General features: G+C 36.5%; 1 protein-coding gene and 1 pseudogene across 2 annotated transcripts in view; both read left to right on the top strand.

The window, feature by feature from the left end:
- NOX4 (NADPH oxidase 4) overlaps nucleotides 1-18,890 on the top strand; it is a 152,449-nt gene extending 133,559 nt beyond the window's left edge. The window contains exons 15-17 of the mRNA XM_081098394.1: nucleotides 6,568-6,636; nucleotides 8,196-8,296; nucleotides 17,240-18,890. Of these exons, the coding sequence (XP_080954520.1) occupies nucleotides 6,568-6,636; nucleotides 8,196-8,296; nucleotides 17,240-17,360 (291 nt within the window). The 3' untranslated portion in view covers nucleotides 17,361-18,890. The remainder of the gene's footprint in view (nucleotides 1-6,567; nucleotides 6,637-8,195; nucleotides 8,297-17,239) is intronic.
- LOC308524696 (glutaredoxin-3-like) lies at nucleotides 11,294-14,202 on the top strand (annotated as a pseudogene). Its single transcript has 2 exons — nucleotides 11,294-11,359; nucleotides 13,156-14,202. The product of its transcript is annotated as a glutaredoxin-3-like (transcript).
- Nucleotides 18,891-19,096: the final 206 nt, after the last annotated feature.

The raw sequence follows: 19,096 nt of genomic DNA, 5'->3' as shown, positions 1-19,096 counted from the left end.
GTATGATGTATGCAAATGCATGCATATGGCGTGGTGAGGGAAGGCAGATAGAGGGAAACATCAGCAGGCCATTGCTGGTACATTTCCCATCTTTTGTTCTAATAGCTCTGAACTTTTATCTTCACCTTTGCTATTCTAAATGGACCATCACCAGACTTTTGGCACATTATGCAGAATTTCCAAAATCCCAAATTCTAAGTTTTAGTTCTTATAAGTATGAAAGCAGACATGCTTCATCTCTCCTACATGTGACCTATTATTTATCTATTAATATATCTATCTTTATTTTTTTCAAGCTGTCCAAGTAATACACTTTTTTTTTCATCTTTGGTGCAATTTTTCCAAATAATTCAGATAAAGCAAAATCTTCCCTAACTACTTTTCCCACCCAATCTATGTAACAAGAGGGAAGTCCCGCGTGTTCTATAAATTCTAGCATAATTTGTATTGCTCTGGAAGTTGCTTTCTTAAACTTATGACTATTCTCTTGAACATTTTTAATAATAGTACATATAGAGTTACCTCATTCTTTTTACTGCTATACAGTATTTCATAGTATGAATGTGTCTAATTTATTTAACCATTCCCTCAGGATGGGTATTTATAATTTTATTATAAAGAGCATAGCGATGAATATCATACATGCCATTTTGTGCAGATATTCACCCATTCAATCAGTCATTCTGTCACTCATCAAATATTTATTAACTGCCTACTATGAAGTAGAAACTATTCTGGGACATGGAGCTACATCAGAGATCAAAATAAAAACAACTGTCTGATCTCATGTGATTTACATTCTAAGTGGGGAGGAAAGATAATAAACCAATAAAGAAATGGGATGTCTGATTCTGATTAGGGCAAAGAAAAAAAGAAAGTGGGGTAAAGCAACAAAGAGTAAATGATAGAGGGCATATTAATATATATTGAATATTTGGAAATGCCCACCAACATTGGTATTTTAGCAGAGACCTGAGTAAAGTGAATGAAAAGACAGTTCTCTTGGGCAAAAAAATTTAGGGCAGAGGGACCCAACTTCACAGGCAAGCACTCTGATGCAATAGTATTAGACTGGAGCAAGATGAAAGTGAACTTTGTGGGCAGAGCCGAGTAAGCAAGAGGAAAATTAGTAGGAACAGCAATCAGAGAGGCTGTATGTGTTTCCTGGGAAAAGGACAGATTACATAAGGCCTTTGGATTTTATGTAGAAAAAGAGATGCATTCTGGAAATATACCCATAATAATTGAAAGCAGTGACTTGAACAGATATTTGTATACCAATGGTCATCGCAGCATTTTTTACAATAGCCAAAAGATGGAAACAACCCAAATGTCTATTGATGAATGAATGGATAAAGAAAACTCTGCATATACATAAAATGGAATATTATTCAACCTAAAAAAGAAGAGAATTCTGAGACATTTTACAATATGTATGAACCTTGAAAGCATTATACTAATTTAATTAATCTAGACACAAAAGGACAAATATTATCTGATTCTGCTTATATGAGATACCTAGAGTAGTCAGTTTCCTAGAATGCTGGTCACCAGGGCATGAGAGGGAGGGCAAATGGGGATTTATTGGTTAATGGATAGAGTTTTAGTTTGAGAAGAAAAGTTCTGGAGATGGATGGTAATGATGGTTGCTCATCAATATGAATGTATTTAATGCCACTGAACTGTACACTTAAAAACGGTTACAATGGTAAGTTTATAATATGTTTTACCACAACTTAAAAAAAAGAACGCATGTCTGGGACACACTAGAACCTGCTGAATGAGAGATGAGTAGCCATTGCAAGGTTATGAACGAGACTGATCTGACTGCTGATCATCTTGGGAATGTGTGTGAAGTAGCAAGCGCCGGGATACTGCAGTTTCCGGAGAAGCGACAGGTGTGTAATGGCTAACAAAGGAGACTGGCCCCAGTGGTCAGTGAGGTGGTCGCAGGAGAGAAAGGGAGTTCTGTCTTTGGGGCTAAGGAAGGAAAAATTGTCTAGAGGAGCAAACTTACCGCTTTCCACTTTGTGAGTGTTTTTTCTAGGTTGATGCAGAGACAGGATTTTCTGGAGTTGGAGGCTGTGCATGAATTAAAATTTATTTTTAAGTTATATTGGAAAAACTCCCCCAGAAGACACTAAAACAATTTACATTTGGATGATGTTAAAAAGAAAGGGTTTTATTTTCTGTTTGCAGAGTAACAATTTTATGCGTGTATGTGTGTGTGTGTGTGTGAGAGAGAGAGAGAGAAAGAGAGAGAGAGAGAGAGAGAAAGAGAGAGAGAGAGAGATCAAAAGTAATAATGCATAGTGACTTTACATACAGTCTCAGTGAGAGTAGGTAAAAGTATTCTTGAAAACAAAATGAAAATATACAGTCTTCTGGCACCATATATATTTATTACAATATTATTGACTACATACCCTATGCTGCACTTTATATCCCCATGACTATTTTGTAATTACCAATTTGTACTTCATTTAAAAAAATATGTTTTTCTTGATTTCAGAGAGGAAGGAAGAGGGAAAGAAAGATAGAAACATTAATGATGAGAGAAAATCAATGATTGGCTGCCTCTTACACATCTCCTACTGGGAATCAAGCCTACAACCCAGGCATTTGCCCTAATTGGAAATCAAACCATGACCTTCTGGTTCATGGGTCGATGCTCAGCCACTGAGCAACACTGGCCAGGCTAATTTGTACTTCTTAATCCCTTCAATTTTTTCACCAACTCCCTCCCCTCTAGCAACCATCAGTTTCTTCTCTGTACCTATGCGTCTGTTTAGTTTTGTTTGTCCATTTATTTGGTTCTTTAGATTCTACATATAAGTGAAATCAAATGGTATTTGTCTTTCTCTGACTTATTTCACTTAGTATAATATCCTCTAGGACTGTATATGTTGTCAGAAATGGTAAGCTTTCATTCTTTTTATGGCTGAGTAATATTCCATTGCCTATAGTATATACCACATTTTCTTTACCCAGTTCTCTATTGATGAGCACTTAGGTTGTTTCTTTATCTTGGCTATTGTAAATAATGCTAACATGAACATGGGGATGCATATATCATTTTTAAATTAGTATCTAGCCACCTGAAACTAATATAAAATAATATTGAATACCAACTATAATTGAAATATAAAAAATAGTATTTTATTCTAGCCCACACTTTCTGAGTTGAATTTTTAATCCAAATACTTTTTAGACATATTGGATGGTATGCTATATTTTGCTTATGCCATTAATTACTAAATATAATTGCAATCTCAATTTTTAAAGTTTTTATTCTCACTTATTTGAAAGGGTATTTTTAAATAAATTTTTATTGATTTCAGAGAGGAAAGGAGAGGGACAGGGAGATAGCAACATCAGTGATGAAAGAGAATCATTGATCGGCTACCTCTTGCACACCCCACACTGGGGATCAAGCCCACAACCCAGGCATATGCCCTGACCAGGAATCCAGCCATGACCTCCTAGTTCATAGGTTGATGCTCAACCACTGAGCAACACTGACTGGGGTGCAAGGGTATTTTTAACTTGAAAATTAAATTAGATATTTTAACCTAAATATAATAATATCAGTCTTCCAACTGTGAGTTCTTATGCATCATTCTAGAATGCCTAGAACATAATCATCTAGCTGCCCTCGCCGCTCAGTCTTAGTGTCAGACTATCTGAAATGATTACAAAAGCTGCACCTTAGGTGGCTCTTTTGCTTGACTGGATTGTCCAACCTGGTGAGTTTAGAAATGAGTGCAGGGCTAGATGCCAGGTGATCTGATACCAACTCTGCCAATAACTACATGCCTCGCTTCACATCACTTCACTTCTATAGATCACACTGGAGAAATAAAAAAGGAAGCAGGGCTACATCAGGCATTTGGAGTTCCATTTAAAATGGGACAGGGTCCTAGCCTGTTTTGCTCAGTGGTTACAGCCAGCCTGGGAACTGAAGGATCTTAGGTTCCATTCTGGTCAAGGCTGAATCCCAGCCGCCTGTGTTGGGGCATATGCAGGAGACAACCAGTCAATGTCACATCGGTCTCTCTCTCTCTCTCTCTCTCTCTCTCTCTCTCTCTCTCTCTTTCTCTCTCTCTCCCTCCCTCCCTTTCATTCTCTCTCTTTAAAAAATCAGTGGGGGGAAAAATCCTCAGGTGAGGTTTAACAACAAAAAAGATAAAATAAAATGGGACACTGGCTCTACTTCATACTGACTCTGAGACCTTGGGTAAATCACTTGACTTTTATAAACCCCATTGATGCCTTCAATGTATAAATGAGGATAACAGCACTTTAAGTCTGATGTGAGATTTAGCTTATTCAAAGAATCTATTGGATGTATTTAATAAATGATGGCTATCATTCCTATTAGTGATCTATAAAATTCCTTTCAAGAGTTACATTCTGCTATTTTTTTTATTTGTGAGGAAAATAAGGAAGAGTGGCAGGCAGGAGAAGTAAAAATGAAAAGCATAATCTTTGTGCATGATATTATAATCCTAATTCATTTACAAGATTGTGTCCATCCATGTATTTGTTATTTTTACTGCTCTCTGGACTTGAAGAAAATTGTTGCTTTAGTATTTATTATTATGTATCTGCTGTGAGGGAGAAGTTAAAATGGAGACACTGAAATCATTAAGGTCATTATTCAGATCTTCATAGTTCTTTCTGGGGGCTGCGGGCAACAAACACCAGTTTTTGAGATAGAAGTCTTTGAGCACCATCCTGGTAGGCATCTACACTAATAAAAGACAATCATGCAAATTGACCATACCTTCGCTATGCCTTAAGCCACGCCCACCAGCCAATCAGAGCAACTATATGCAAATTAACCCAACCAAGATGGTGGCCAGCAGCCACGGAGCTGGAGTGAACAGGAGGCTTGCTTGCTCCAGTAATGGAGGAAGCCAAGCTTCCCCGCCTGCCGCAGCCTGGCTCTGAGCTCCACTGAAAGCAACAAAGTTTCAGTTAGAGAAGGTAAACAAACCCCAGATACCTGCTTTCAGCCAGCCGTGGCCACGGAGCTGGAGTGAGCAGGAGTGGATTGCCCCTGGAGATGGAGGAAGCCAAGCTTTCTGCAGGCCTCCACTAAAGGCAATAAAGTTTCAATTATAGAAGGTAAATAAATCCCAGAATAAAAAAGAAGAAGAAGAAGAAAAGGAGAGGCTGGGAGCTTCCGTCGCCAGGGTGCTTGGCCAGCCTGAAAATGGCCCTCAGCCCCTCACCCACACTGGCCAGGCACTCCAGTGGGGACCCCCCACCCTAAAGGGGGTGTGGCCAGCCTGAAAACAGCCATCAGCCCCTCACCCAGGCTGGCCAAACCTCCATCGGGTGAGGGTCCCCACTGGGGTGGACTTTCTCCGAGGGGTCCCACACTGGAAGAGGGCATAGGCCGGGCTGAGGGACCCCCGAGTGCACAATTTTTTGTGCACCAGGCCTCTAGTTTAAGATAAGAATCAGCACAAAACATGTATTTTGTGAGATGCTACCCATTACTGGACTTGGAAAATCCTCAGTTTCTTCTCAGTTAAAATCCATGAATCCTGATTCAGTTCAGAAAGGGCCTTAAAATGAATTTAGCATTTGGATATAACTTGAGGCAGCTATTGGATGGGATATTACTAGAGATTATATTTTAAAAGTATTATGGTGGTCTAGTTTCATTTTTTTTGCATGTATCTGTTCAACTTTCCCAACACCATTTATTGAGAGACTGTCTTGACTCCATTGTATGTTTTTGCCTCCTTTGTCAAATATTAGGAGGCAGCCAATCAATGATTCTCTATCATCATAAATGTTTCTATCTCTCTCTCCCTCTCCTTTCCTCTGTGAAATCAATAAAAATATATTTATAAATAAGTAAATAAACAAGTAAATAAATAAATAAATGCAAAGGCAAACAAAGTATTATGGGTGTTGATAAGCATCTCATCACTTTTAAGGTAAAATATGTTTTTATTAGGATTTTATAATTCATCTGTGCCATCTGTGAAATAATCTCCTTCAACAGTATAATTGTCCTGATGATGAAGCTGAAGCCTAGAAAAGTTAAGTAACTTTCTAGAAAGCTCTCGGCCAGGTAGTCATGGCAATAGAAGTCTCTCAGTTACTTCTTGCATGCCCTTAAGATTGTAAAGGGTGCCAGAGGGGTGATGAAGCCCTACTTAATCACTCCCTATCAGCAAAATGACTTCTTTTGCATTCCTAGAACATCTACTTTGAGTCCCAGTATATAAGTTTCTTTTAAATCATTACTTTCACACTACACAAGAGGTGGGCAAAAGTGGGTCTACACTTGTGAGTATGTAAAACACAAGTTAATGAAGCTATTGTAATAATGAAAACCTTCATGTCTTTTTCCATAGGGACAACTGTAAACCTACTTTTGCCCACCCCTGTATATGTATGCAGTTTTATATGTATTTGCTTGTAGATATTCACTGTGATTAGACAAGATACATTTTAACAAATTCTAGAATCCCATGTGTTAGAATAGGAGGAAGTCTGAGTCTACAGAAATAATTTTAATGTCTACTTACTTTTATGTCCTCTCAGCTTTGGCAAGAGAACAGACCTGACTATGTCAACATCCAGCTGTACCTCAGTCAAACAGATGGGATGCAGGTATGTGGCTGGATGTTACTGTAAATGAAACGAGTCTCTCTGTAATAGGAGGTTTACTGCAGGGCTGTGCAGGGAGAACATTTCTGCAGGTGGTTTGAAGAAGTTTCCCACAGGAAGGCCTCTTGGAATGTGTCCAGAAAACTCATGGCTTGTCCTTAAAGTTAAACATATAGGGCGTCCCCCAAAATGTATGTACACACTTTGAATAATTATAAAGGCAGCATTTATTAAAATACATTACATTTTCAAAAGTGAGCTACCAGCTGTTAAAATGTGTATACTTTTTTTTGGGGGGGGGGCACCCTATGTTTTGCTATTTTTATTTTGTTTGTTTTTGGGGAGATTTATTTTGTCCATATCACAGGGAGATAGAGCAGACCTTACGAGTATTTCATCTCTCTCCTCTTCACTATTGCCTCAAGTTCTTTACCTATTGAGGCCAGACCATAACTGAACAGTCTTGTGATTATATGCATGAAGAGGAGGTTTTATGGGGGGAAAAAAATAAGGTCATACACAAAAAAGTTTTATTTCCCTTCAAGGGAAACTAAAAAGAATAGCAGTAGCTATCACATTATTTATTCACTATGTGAGACACTGTGCTGAGCAATCATGTACACAATTATGGAATTCCAGCAGACTCAAGAGGTAGGAGATATTGCTATCCCATATTATAGATGAAGAAATTAGTGTTTACATACACCATGAAGGGCTGCACAATTGTGTAAATCTGGGCATGACTGCTTTCACACGCTTTATTTTAGTATTTTCTATCATACATTCTCTGTAGTATTTTGAATACAAATTATGAATGCTTGTCAGTTACTTCAAAACTAATTTCTCCCTACCTTTTCTAGTCAGAGTTCTTCCCTACTTGGTATGTAAAAATATTTTATTTTACTGCTCTCGTGAAGCAAGTCGGTATCATTAACTTCATGGTATTGCTCTAATGAAGGTATCGAGTATACATCGCATTTGGTTCTCAGTTTGTCTGCCTGGGACTCCGACACTTGTTCCTCTCTTCTCACTTCACTCTGATTCTTCAGCTCTCATAGTCTGTTCATTGCAAAAACCAGTTTATTTGAGTTATTTGTTAATAGACCCGAGATTTGGAGCTCTTCTGTCTTAGGTTGTCTTGTCTAAGATCATTTCCCCAAATTTATGATTACAGTTTGTAGTATTTTACCCATCTAATGTGCCGAATATGACAACTGTATTTGTAGTGCAAAAACAATTCAATAAAATTTATGTGCTGAGGCCCTTTTTGAAAGTAGGCAATTAGAATGCATTCTTCAACATTGTAGTTGTTTAAAAATGAAGCAAATCAGCCATTTGTAATAATGGCATTCAGGAAGAGAACGGATTTTAAAGGAAAACAGGAAGGAAATGATGTTCTAACTTACTGTACTTCATAAGTGGCATGGTTGCCATTTGCCACTTATATTCTTTAGATCACAGCAATTTGGTAGGAAACCACAGCACCAGCAGAAATGAGGTTAGAGAAATGGGCAGTTTGCCAACTCTGTGTCATATAAAATGTAATGCTTTCTTTGTGGCAGAAAATAATTGGAGAAAAATATCAAGCGCTGAATTCAAGACTTTATACTGGACGTCCTCAGTGGAAGCTCCTGTTTGATGAAATAGCAAAATGTAACAGAGGGTAAGTGCTATTCCTCAGCAAATTTGACATGTGGTTAATGATCCAATTAAAATATTCCCAAGTCATTACAGGGAGTTTTTAAGATGACTTAGTAATGGGTTTACAAATTAGAAAGCCACTTAAACACTCACTTATCACTATCAAAAGAGGAAGCAAGGCAGGGAACACCTCACGAAAGTGTCATGCCAAATAATTAAAATTTGGCTTAGAAATAGTCTATAAATTATATATGAACTAGACTCTTCCACCTACTTTTAAATGTACATAGGCCCATATTAAAATGAGTGTTCGTTCCCACAGCATATATCAGATGATCATGGGAAAAGTGCTTCAAAATCATGTTGGCAAACAAGGGAGCTCTACAAATATTCTAACAATGCATGCACTTAAAAGTCAGTTTTTTGTACCTTTTTATCAGAATGAATACATTATTTGAAGCTCTTAGTTGTTATCTGCAGTCTCTAAGTCAGGAATATTTTTAAACAAAATTATTTTTCTTGGGAGCTATAACTGTAAAGAATCTTAGCGTTATGGACTATCTATGATCGGTAGAGATTACTATTGAAGGAAAGAATTCACTTTAGGGCATAGAGTAGACAACCCATTTGTCTTCTAATCTAAAAGAATTTTGAAAACTATATACCCATTCACACATTTTAAGGTTGCCATTGAAATAGTTTCATCATAAGGTTAAGTAGTTGCTAAGCCTGTAATTTCTAACACATTGCAGATGTTGGCATTTTATATTAATGTAACTGTTTTAAACATATATCTACTGGAATCTAAATATCATAGTTTCTGGATACCAACCTCATATATTATAAATACACAAACAAGCTTTCATTAGCAGTTGGAAATTAAACACAATTTTGTTTTCTACTTGAACTTGTGTTTCTATCCTGATAAAGCTGCAAAATTTTATCAAAATTCAATATATTTTTATATTTTAACTAATTTTGTTTGTTGCTAACTAAACATATTTCTGCAACAATAATGTGCATAAATTGATTGTTTAATTTTTAAAATTTCCTATGACCCTAAGGATCTAGTGTTAATTATTTTTCTGGATTTAGTTATCATTATAATTATTAGTGTGTAGTTGATTAATTTATAATTTTAAATATATATTTTATAAATATAAAAAGGATATTTGATTACAAATGAATGAGACAGCTTATGAGATGAAGATTTTTGGGGGAAGGAAATGTTTTTTTAGTGATTTCAGAGAGAGGAATGGAGATGGAGAGAGAGAGAGAAACGTCAATGATGAGAGTGAATCATTGATCAGCTGCCTACTGCACGACCCCCACTGGGGATCAATCCCACAACCAGGATATGTGCCCTGACTGGGAATTGAACTGTGACCTCCTGTTTCTTAGGTCAACACTCAATCACTGAGCCACACTGGCCAGGTGGAGAAACTTAATAAAATCCCAATTCATGAGGTATTGAAAAAAAATCAGATTCATCATGGCATTTGGCTCCATCTTCAGAGGTTTTGTTTTAGCAATTATGGTGTGGAGCCCCAAAAGCAAAATTTAAAAAGGAATCTATACTCATATACTTAAGATTTTTGCCATGTTTGAAACCAGCCATGTTCTGTACTCCCTTCCCCTGAAGAAGTAGTTTGGGGTTGAAGAGGGAAGCATTATTTAAAAAGCAGAGATCCTTTGTAATATGGAAGGCCCCAGTTGAAGGTGAACCCTGTTTTGGTTATAGTCCTTTTCATCTTTCCCCAGTATCATCCACCTATGTGTGTTCATCTTGTCAGACTGACCTGGGTCTTGCTATGCGCCACCGACGACTCATTCCTCTTTGGTGACATTTAACTGACCTCTGAGAAGCATTCTTTTATTAGTTTTCATAGTATACTGTTGAAAACATTGATTTTTTTGTTTTTTGCTTCATTTTGAAACCAAACCCCAAAACAATAGAGGATCATTTACAGGGAATTAGACTTGGATTATTGGTTTCTTTTGTTATTTCTTAAGAATTTGTATTTGTTATGCTGTTCGTGATTTAGAGGGATTTTGTGTGTTTATTTGGTTTTTCATTGTCTTTAAACAGCAAGCTGATTCAAGTTGGTTTATGATGAGCAAATGTGCACCACCTACTGTTCACATTCAGCACAACTTTCACTTTTCTGCATTTGCTCTGGGCAGGCAACTGAAATCCATTAATTTTTAAAAATATATTTTTAATGATTTTTTTTAAAGAGATAGGAAGGGAGGAGGAGAGAGAGAATGTGAGAGAACAGCACCTATCAGCTGCCTCCAGCATGCCGCCCACAGGGGATCAAGCTTCTAACCTAGGCATGTGCAATGATTGGCATTGAACCAGCAACCTTCCAGTGCACAGGATGACACTAACTGAGCCACACAGGCCAGGGCAACACATTATAGTAAGGGATTTTTATGTAGTATAGTTTGGAAAAGAATGAATCAATATCTTAAGGGTTCATTAACTAGAAAAAGGTACTATTTAAATAGAAGGGTTCATTTTAGAAGTGTAATTTTGGTTAACCTTGTGTACATAAATTGCATAAACAATATATAGAGATAGGAATAAAGAAGAAAGATATAAATTAAATAAGTTTAATACTATATGATGGGCTATAATTTAATGTTCAGAATATTAAACAATTGGTATTAATATAATAAACTATATAGAATACAGATTTAAATTGGATTAAGCAATTCTTGGCATACACACACACACACACATACACTTAGATATATACACACATATGAAAGTATGTATTTACATATAAGTACATATACATATATAAATACATATACAATATATAAGTGCATGAGTATATGTACATACATATGAATGCATATACATTTAAATATATATATTGAAAATATAAAAGTTAATTTGAACAACAATTTAATGAATCTATAATATATAATTCTTCAGCTTAGTCTTTTTCAGATACACCATATATTGTTCATGAAATTTTTATAGCATTATACCTTCACAGTATTTTAGAATATGGATGATATCACCATTACTATCCTGTATGGATATTTAGGTTGCCTCCTGTCTTTTAATGTGACAGTAATTATCTTTGCATATACAGCACATACATTCTCATACCCATGTGAGAGTATTCCAATAGGTTAGGATCCTAAAAATGGAATTACTGGATCAAAGGGTGTGCACATTTCAATATTGTCCTACCAAAATGCAAAGCTGAATCAATATATACTTAATTTACTTTGCACTTGTGTATGAGAGTGGTTCCTTCCTTGCATGACTTTTTAAATTTAGAAAATGAATATGACAGTATTATATGGTTAAGGAAGGTGAAGGAGCTTCTGAAGTCACCTTGCCTTCATCATTATTTTACAAATGAAGAGGCTAGGATCCATAAAAGATAATGATTAGTTTAAAGCTATGGTTAATGAGTCAGAATTCAGACATGAACATTTCATAGGTTGCCTTTTCATTGTGCTGATCATTTCTTCTGTTGTATAATAGTTTTTTAATTTGAGGTAGTCCTACTTGTTTATTTTTGCTTCTGTTGTTTGTATTTTTGGTGTCACATCCATGAAATCATTGATTAGACCAATTTCAAGGAGCTACTTTTGTAGGTTTTCTGTGATTTTGATGGTTTCATGTCTTACATTTAAGTCTTGAAATCTTTTTGAGTTAACTTTGTGAGTGTATAAGATAGGGGTCCAGTTTCATTATTTTGCATGTAAATATTCTGTTTTCCCAGCACCATTTATTGAAGAGATCATCTTTTCCCCTTTGAGTATTTTGACTCCCTTTGATTGGGTTTAAATTTAGCAATTTACTAGTGCTTCCTTTTATTTGATTTGTTCTTTCTTTTCTATTTTTTTCTTTCCATTGTGTACTTCCTTTTGGACTGAGTATTTTTTATGTTTCTGTGTGTTGTTTTTTTCCCCCTCTAGTGGCATATTACCCATACCTGTCTGTTTGTTTGCCTTGAGTTATTTCTCTAAGGCATTGTTTTCCAAACTGCATTCCTTGGATCCATTCTCCCCTGGGAATTGTTAGAAAAGAAAATTCTTGAGCCCTATTCAAGATCTGCTGAATCTACAGCTCTAATGATGGGCTCAGCTATCTGTGGTCTGTGAAGTTTCTCAGGTGATTCTGATAAAGCTGAAGTTGGAGAAACATTGTTTTCGGTTTAGAGTGTACATCATTAACTCATCACAGTATACTTCAGATAATGTTACACCACAGCATGTACTTCCAGCATCCCTGCATCTTTTTGGCTTTTGTTCTTATTCATGTTAGTTCTAAATTTGCTTTAAACTTCAAAATGTGTTGCTATTGCTTTTGTTTTAAACATCAATCATATTTTAAAGAGATCAAAATTGGACAAAATAGCCGAAACCGGTTTGGCTCAGTGGATAGAGCGTCGGCCTGAGGACTGAGGGGTCCCAGGTTCGATTCCGGTCAAGGGCATGTACCTGGGTTGCGGGCACATCCCCAGTGGGAGATGAGCAGGAGGCGGCTGATCGATGTTTCTCTCCCATCGATGTTTCTAACTCTCTATCTCTCTCTCCCTTCCTCTCTGTAAAAAATCAATAAAATATATTTAAAAAAAAGAAGTAAAAAAAAAATTGGACAAAATATACATTCTATTTATTCACCATTCACCTTTTTGATCCTCTTAATTTGGGGAGAGTGTGTAGTAGATTCAAATTTCCCTCTGATTTTATTCTCCATTCTGAAGAGTTCCCTTCAATATATTTTATAGTGCTGGTTGGCTGGCAATGAATTATCTCACCTTTTGTTTGAAAGTTGGTTTCCATCTTCACTTTTGAAAGTTATTTTTGTTTGCTATCAAATTTGCTTGGTATAGGCTCGTCTGGCAGTAGCAGTGTGGTGGCTGGGTGGCTGACGCCACAGTGGCAGCGGTGGAGGTCATCTCAGCATAACAGTTTGAGGAGCTTCTGTACCTCAAGACCCATGTCCCCCTGTGATCCATTTTTGGGCACCATGGGCTCCACAGTGTGATCAGATGAATGGTGTGATGGCAGCTTAGCCAAAGAACACCTACAAGTATCATTTTTGAAGTTGGAAGCTCTACCTGAATTATCTAAAAAATATAAAATTATTTCTTGTTTTAAGAATTCTGAAAAAAAAATACTGATTAGATGCTGCACATGCACCAAAATTGGCCAAAAATGTTTGACAACATGCACCCGTGGGCAACTTCCCACCCAGTGGTCATGAGCATCCAAAGAAGAACTCAACCTTTGCCTAAAGAAATGAACTCATGCTGCTGCCTGAATGATGCTTATGAGGGACTATACAGGAACCTCACTGTGTTGGTTTCAGCAAGCAGATGGTGGAAATTGTCACCTAACACAATATTCAGTTTAGCAGTGCTTGTATCTTCTCAGATGAGGAAGTTCCTTAGGGCCTCCAAACCTCCGTCAGTTGGCCCCCCTCTCCCCAGTTCTATGTTTCTGGCGAGTTCATAGGAGGACTTGACATAGTTAAGAAGCTGGAAGCATTTGAAGAACTAGCTACAATTTGCTCAAAGCTCCCAAAGTAGAGGCAAGGCTCACAGTCCTGGCAAATACAGCTTCTGTGATGCTCCATGCAAGGAAACACACAGGAAGCTAAATGTGGATTCAGCAAACAAATTCAATAGGACTGATACTGAAAATGGGTCATTTGATATATTGGAGGATGAAGAAGTTCCACAAGGATTGAAAACAGACTCCCATTGCCCAACCTACTCTCAGCTGTATGTGAAAGGGGAGCTTGGAGGGCTGAACATGGTTAAAGACCTGAAAGAATATGGTGAATTGATGCTGCCACGGAAAGGACAAAATAAATGTAAAATGTGGTACCCAACTAGTGCAGGGAATAGTTACAGTGGAACAGCTTATGAGTCAATCCTCAGACATGGATGAGGAGGAGAAAAGCCTTCTTCCCCAGCTTGGCTCTGTGTACCCTAGACGGTTGTGCTAAATAAATGTATGTTATGTTTTGTTCCACCAAACATAGAATGCATTAAACATCTTTAAATTCAATTTTTTTAAAAAAGAATTTGATCGTTATCCAATAGGTGACATTTTCTTTTCTCTTTCAGCCCTTTGAAGATAGCACTTCATTGCCTTCTGATTTGCATAGTTTGTAAAAAGAAGTTCATCTTTCATCTTTTGCTAATTATTTATAATGTGTCTTTCCCCCCCCCCCCTCTAGCTGTTTTTATATTTTCCTCTTTGTCACTGGCTTTCATAGTTTTACTATAAGTTGCCTTATGTGGTTTTCTTTTTGTGTATTCTCCTTGGGGGTTCATTAAATTCTTATTCTTGAGTCAATGTGTTTGCTTTCGTTTGATTTGGGGAAAATGTTATCAGTTACTCCTTAAATGTTTGTTTGTTTTTTCTTTTTCCTTCTGTCATGGTTGGGGCCGCAGTTACATATAGTTTAGACGAGTTGATATTATCCCATAGGTCACTGAAGCTTTGTTTTTTGTTTGTTGTCGTCATTTTTTTAATATTTCTTTCTCTGTATGTTTCCATGTTGATAGATTCTAGTGCTGTCTTCATGCTTACATATGTTTTCTTCTTCAGTGCCTAGTCTTCTGTTAACCCATAGTATATGTATCATTTTAAATATTGCTTTTAATCATTGCAATTTCCATGTAGGTCTTTAAAAAACCTTCTGTTTCTCTTCTCATCTTGTTGATTTTTGTCTTTAAACATATGAAGCATGATTCCCATCATTTTTTTCAATGATCATGTCTGATAATTCCGTCATTTCTACCATTCTGGGCCTTTTTCTATTGACCTACCTTTCTCCTTGTATTAGTTTGCTAGGGTTTCCATAACAATATCCTGAAGACTAAATGGATTAAATAGTAGAAATTTATCTTCTCACAGTTCTGGGGGCTGGGAGTCTAAGATCGAAATGCCAGCAGGGTTGATTTCCTATGAGACCTCCCCTCCTTGGCTTACAGATGACCACCCTCTTATTGCCTCTTTACATAGACATTTTTCTATGCATGTGCCCCGCTCGTGTCTCTTTGTATATCCATATTTTCCCTTCTTATAAAGACACTAGTCAAGTTGGGTAGGGTCCACTCTAACAGCCTCGTTTTAACTTAGTCACATGTATAAAGGTCCTATCTCCAAATATAGCTACATTCTAAGTTACTGTGGGTTAGAGATTCAACATATGAATTGAGATGGGGCACAAATCAGCCCCTAACACTCCTAGTTATAGTTCATAATTTCTTGCTCTTCACATTCCTTGTAATTTTTGATTGAATGCTGTACACTATGAAGTTCAAATGTCAAATGCCAAATTTTGATTTATTCTTTTATCTATTGCTGGATTTGTGTTTGGCAGAATGTTTTGTTACTTGGGTTAAGTTTTTCAAGGATTGCTTTTGAGCTTTGTTAGTATAGGTCAAGAGCAGCCTGCAATCTAAGGCTGATTTTACCAATATCCACTCTACCTTTTTAACAAATAAAGTGGTACCTTTCTAGAACACTACCCGTTGCCCATGTATTGTATATAGATCTTTCCATTCTGGCTTATGGGAATATGAGTTATTCTCAAGCTTGTGTAAATTCTGGATTGCGCTTGACATACTGCTTCCTGAGAGTTCTTTCCTGAGATTCATGTGATTTTTTTTCTCAGACATGAGCAAATCAGTATTCAACCCAACACTTAAAAGATAATCCTCTATAGATCTCCAGAGCTTCTTTCTGTAGATATCTCTTCCCTTCCATGTTCTTCTCTACATTCTAGCTAATTTGGCCTGCACAAATGTTGTAGTTTGTCTCCTGAACTCAGAGAGACCACTAATCAGTGCTGCAGCCAGTAGCTTGCCTCCAGGCAATAAGCGGAGACAGTTATTGGCACCCCATTGCTTTTTTCTCTTTCTCGGGGTTCACTGTTCTTTTCTACCTATTGTCCAGTTTTTGCAAATACTTTTTTCATATATCTTTTTTTCCCCTAGGTCTTTAATCCCGTAGGGTAAATCTAGTCCCCATTATTCAATCATAACTGCAAGGGAAAGTTTAATTTTCATAGTTCCTTTGATTTATTTTTCAAGATGAAAACTTTTAATAAAATCATTTTTCAGTATTTGTTATAAATTTTTGTACCCATTTAAATGAATTCACTGTGTTTTTTTTTTCAGCACCAATTATTTTCAGACAGTGAGAACATACTGTATTTGTCCAAGATATATGAATTGTTAATCATGTCCTAGGAAGAATTCCGGCAAGTCAACAAATATGGAAGAAGATTATTGTGAAATATTTGTCATTTTCTGGGATTTATTTAGACTATTTGTTAGGGATGTGTATAATTTATCTACTAAAATTTTATGTTAGCAAATAATAAAAGCTGCTTGGCATTTGTTATAATTATTGCAGTGCATAAATGAAAAAGAAGATGTATCCAGATTAATGTTTTTTTATTTCAATGTGGATATAAATTAGTCACTTAAAATTACCCTTTCAAATCGGTAATGCCTTTTCTTTCTCTTCTCAAATTCATCACTGCCCGTGCAAATTCATGGGACCTTTAGGAAAAAAATATATAAAACAACTATAAAAAACATTGACATGATCTAGTGGGGAAGAACATTCATCAACTATTGCTGTTGGTATAGTTTCTGTCCTCACCAGTGGCATGTAATGAAAAGGCTAAGGCAGACTGCTCACTCTCTAATAATAAGCAAATATGTGCTCATAGTTACATTCTTTGAATTTAACCTGAATTCTAGTATGGAAAGCATGAGGTAAATAAAATATCTTCTGGGTGATCATCTACATTTGGAAATAACTAAAAAAAAAAATTGTTTTTAGTAGGCCTAGCAGCAGGAAATTAACTTTGTTAATACCGTGCACATGCTCATAAAGCATACTTCTTGTTATGTTCTGCCAAATTTTCCACCTGATTTTCCATTTTCTCCCTCTTCCTTCCCAGGAAAACAGTCGGTGTGTTTTGCTGTGGACCCCGATCAATTTCTAAGACTCTTCGTAAACTGAGTAACCGAAACAACTCGTATGGAACAAGATTTGAATACAATAAAGAATCCTTCAGCTGAAAACCTGGGATTTAAAGAAGGAATGAGTGCAATTGCTAACACTTTGAAATTCAAACAGCTATCCTCTGCCAAAGAGTAGCAAGGCTTTCTTATTTATGATTATTTAAAATGGAAATGCAGAGAATGAGGCAAGATGACAGGTCACAGTACACCAAAGAGGCTCTGAAGAATATCTGATGTGATGATTCACTTTTCAAGTGAGTTAAAACTATCAGATGCCCACTGTTGATTTTTATGACCGATTCAAGGGCTCCCTGGTGAGGAGCTACACTTTCTCACTGTGCGGCTGATAGCCTTGGTCCTCTTTAAATTGTTTTTGGTTGAACAAATGGAAGATTGAACAAAATTTAAAAATTCATTGAAACTCAGATTACATTTTTCACCTAAGAATAACAGAGTGGCTTTGATTTAGAAAAGCTCCATGCAAATATATTAGATGTTTGAAGATTTAGCATAAGACTATTGATACGGGTACTTTGTGTCAATATCTAATTTTCCTCACTACTGAGCTAATAACTCTACTTGATGTCTTTCGACTGTATGCTGAATGAATCTTTTACAGATGTTGTATCTATTTTTATATCTCCCCCCTCTGTCTAGGGAAATCTTCCCTCCCTTGGCAGGCATTAGGCATAATTATTTAATCAGTCATATTATCCTCAATTTATTTAATCACTGTTGCATAGTAATGAGGAAATATTATTACTATAAGTTATAAAGGGATATAGATCTAATAAGTTTTTTTCCCTTTTCAGCATTGTGATCTCTATTATTTTTATTTACTTTTCCCCCAGCATAGTTTGTCTTAGTTTTCAATCTCTTTTTTAAAATATATTTTTATTGATTTTTTAGAGAAAGAGGGATAGAGAGATAGAAACATTGATGAGAGAGGAACATCATCATTGATTGGCTGCCTCCTGCATGCCCCCTACTGGGGATGGAGCCTGCAACCTGGGCGTGTGTCCTAACCTGGAATTAAACTGGCGACCTCTTGGTTCCTGGGCTGATGCTCAACCGCTGAGCCACACCCACCAGGCTTCAGCCTCTTAAGGTACTTTGTTTATTTGCACTTTGAGACCAAAGGGCATCATGTCTGTCAGTGGTCATTGAGATAGATACAAGATCTCTCTTTTGGCACACATTGGTTATGTTGAAGATATTGAAAGTGTAGTCACATCCCTAATAGGAAATCTGAATTTTACTTCCTACACAAGATAAAATATTTCATTAGTTACTCAAATTCAAGTTCAGAATCAAGCAATATTATTGCTGCACCACCTGGTATTCTGGGTCTCAATAGGGAATTATTGAGTTTTAAGTCACTGTTAGGCTTACTCTGTGTGATCCTATCAGTTCATGTTCCCTGGCCATTATACTGGCTCACAGGAAGAGTCACTTCACTACCTTAAGAATTAAGGCATTTTTACAGTTCAGTGATTTTGTTTTGTCGTCCTTTATCAGTTGCTATCAAATATAGCACATTGCTGAAATCAGCAGCATAACTTCTCTTGCCTTCATTAAAATTTTGCATAATATAAGTTGATAGATGCTACTGTCATTTTTTTTTTTTTTTGCTCTGATTCACCAATAACAAACAAGCATGTTAAACCATCCAGCACTGAATTCCCATAAACACATTACTTACAGATGTTTCTTCCTCTCTTTGGAATTCTTTCTTCTCCCTTCTGTGGAAGGTGAGTCAGAAAAAGACATGGGAAATGTGCAATGTTCCTGCA

Source organism: Myotis nattereri, assembly GCF_964212035.1.
Source record: "Myotis nattereri genome assembly, chromosome: 9".
Lineage (NCBI taxonomy): Eukaryota > Metazoa > Chordata > Mammalia > Chiroptera > Vespertilionidae > Myotis > Myotis nattereri.
Note: the sequence above shows the minus strand (reverse complement) of the source record. Positions and strands in the feature narration are given on the sequence as shown.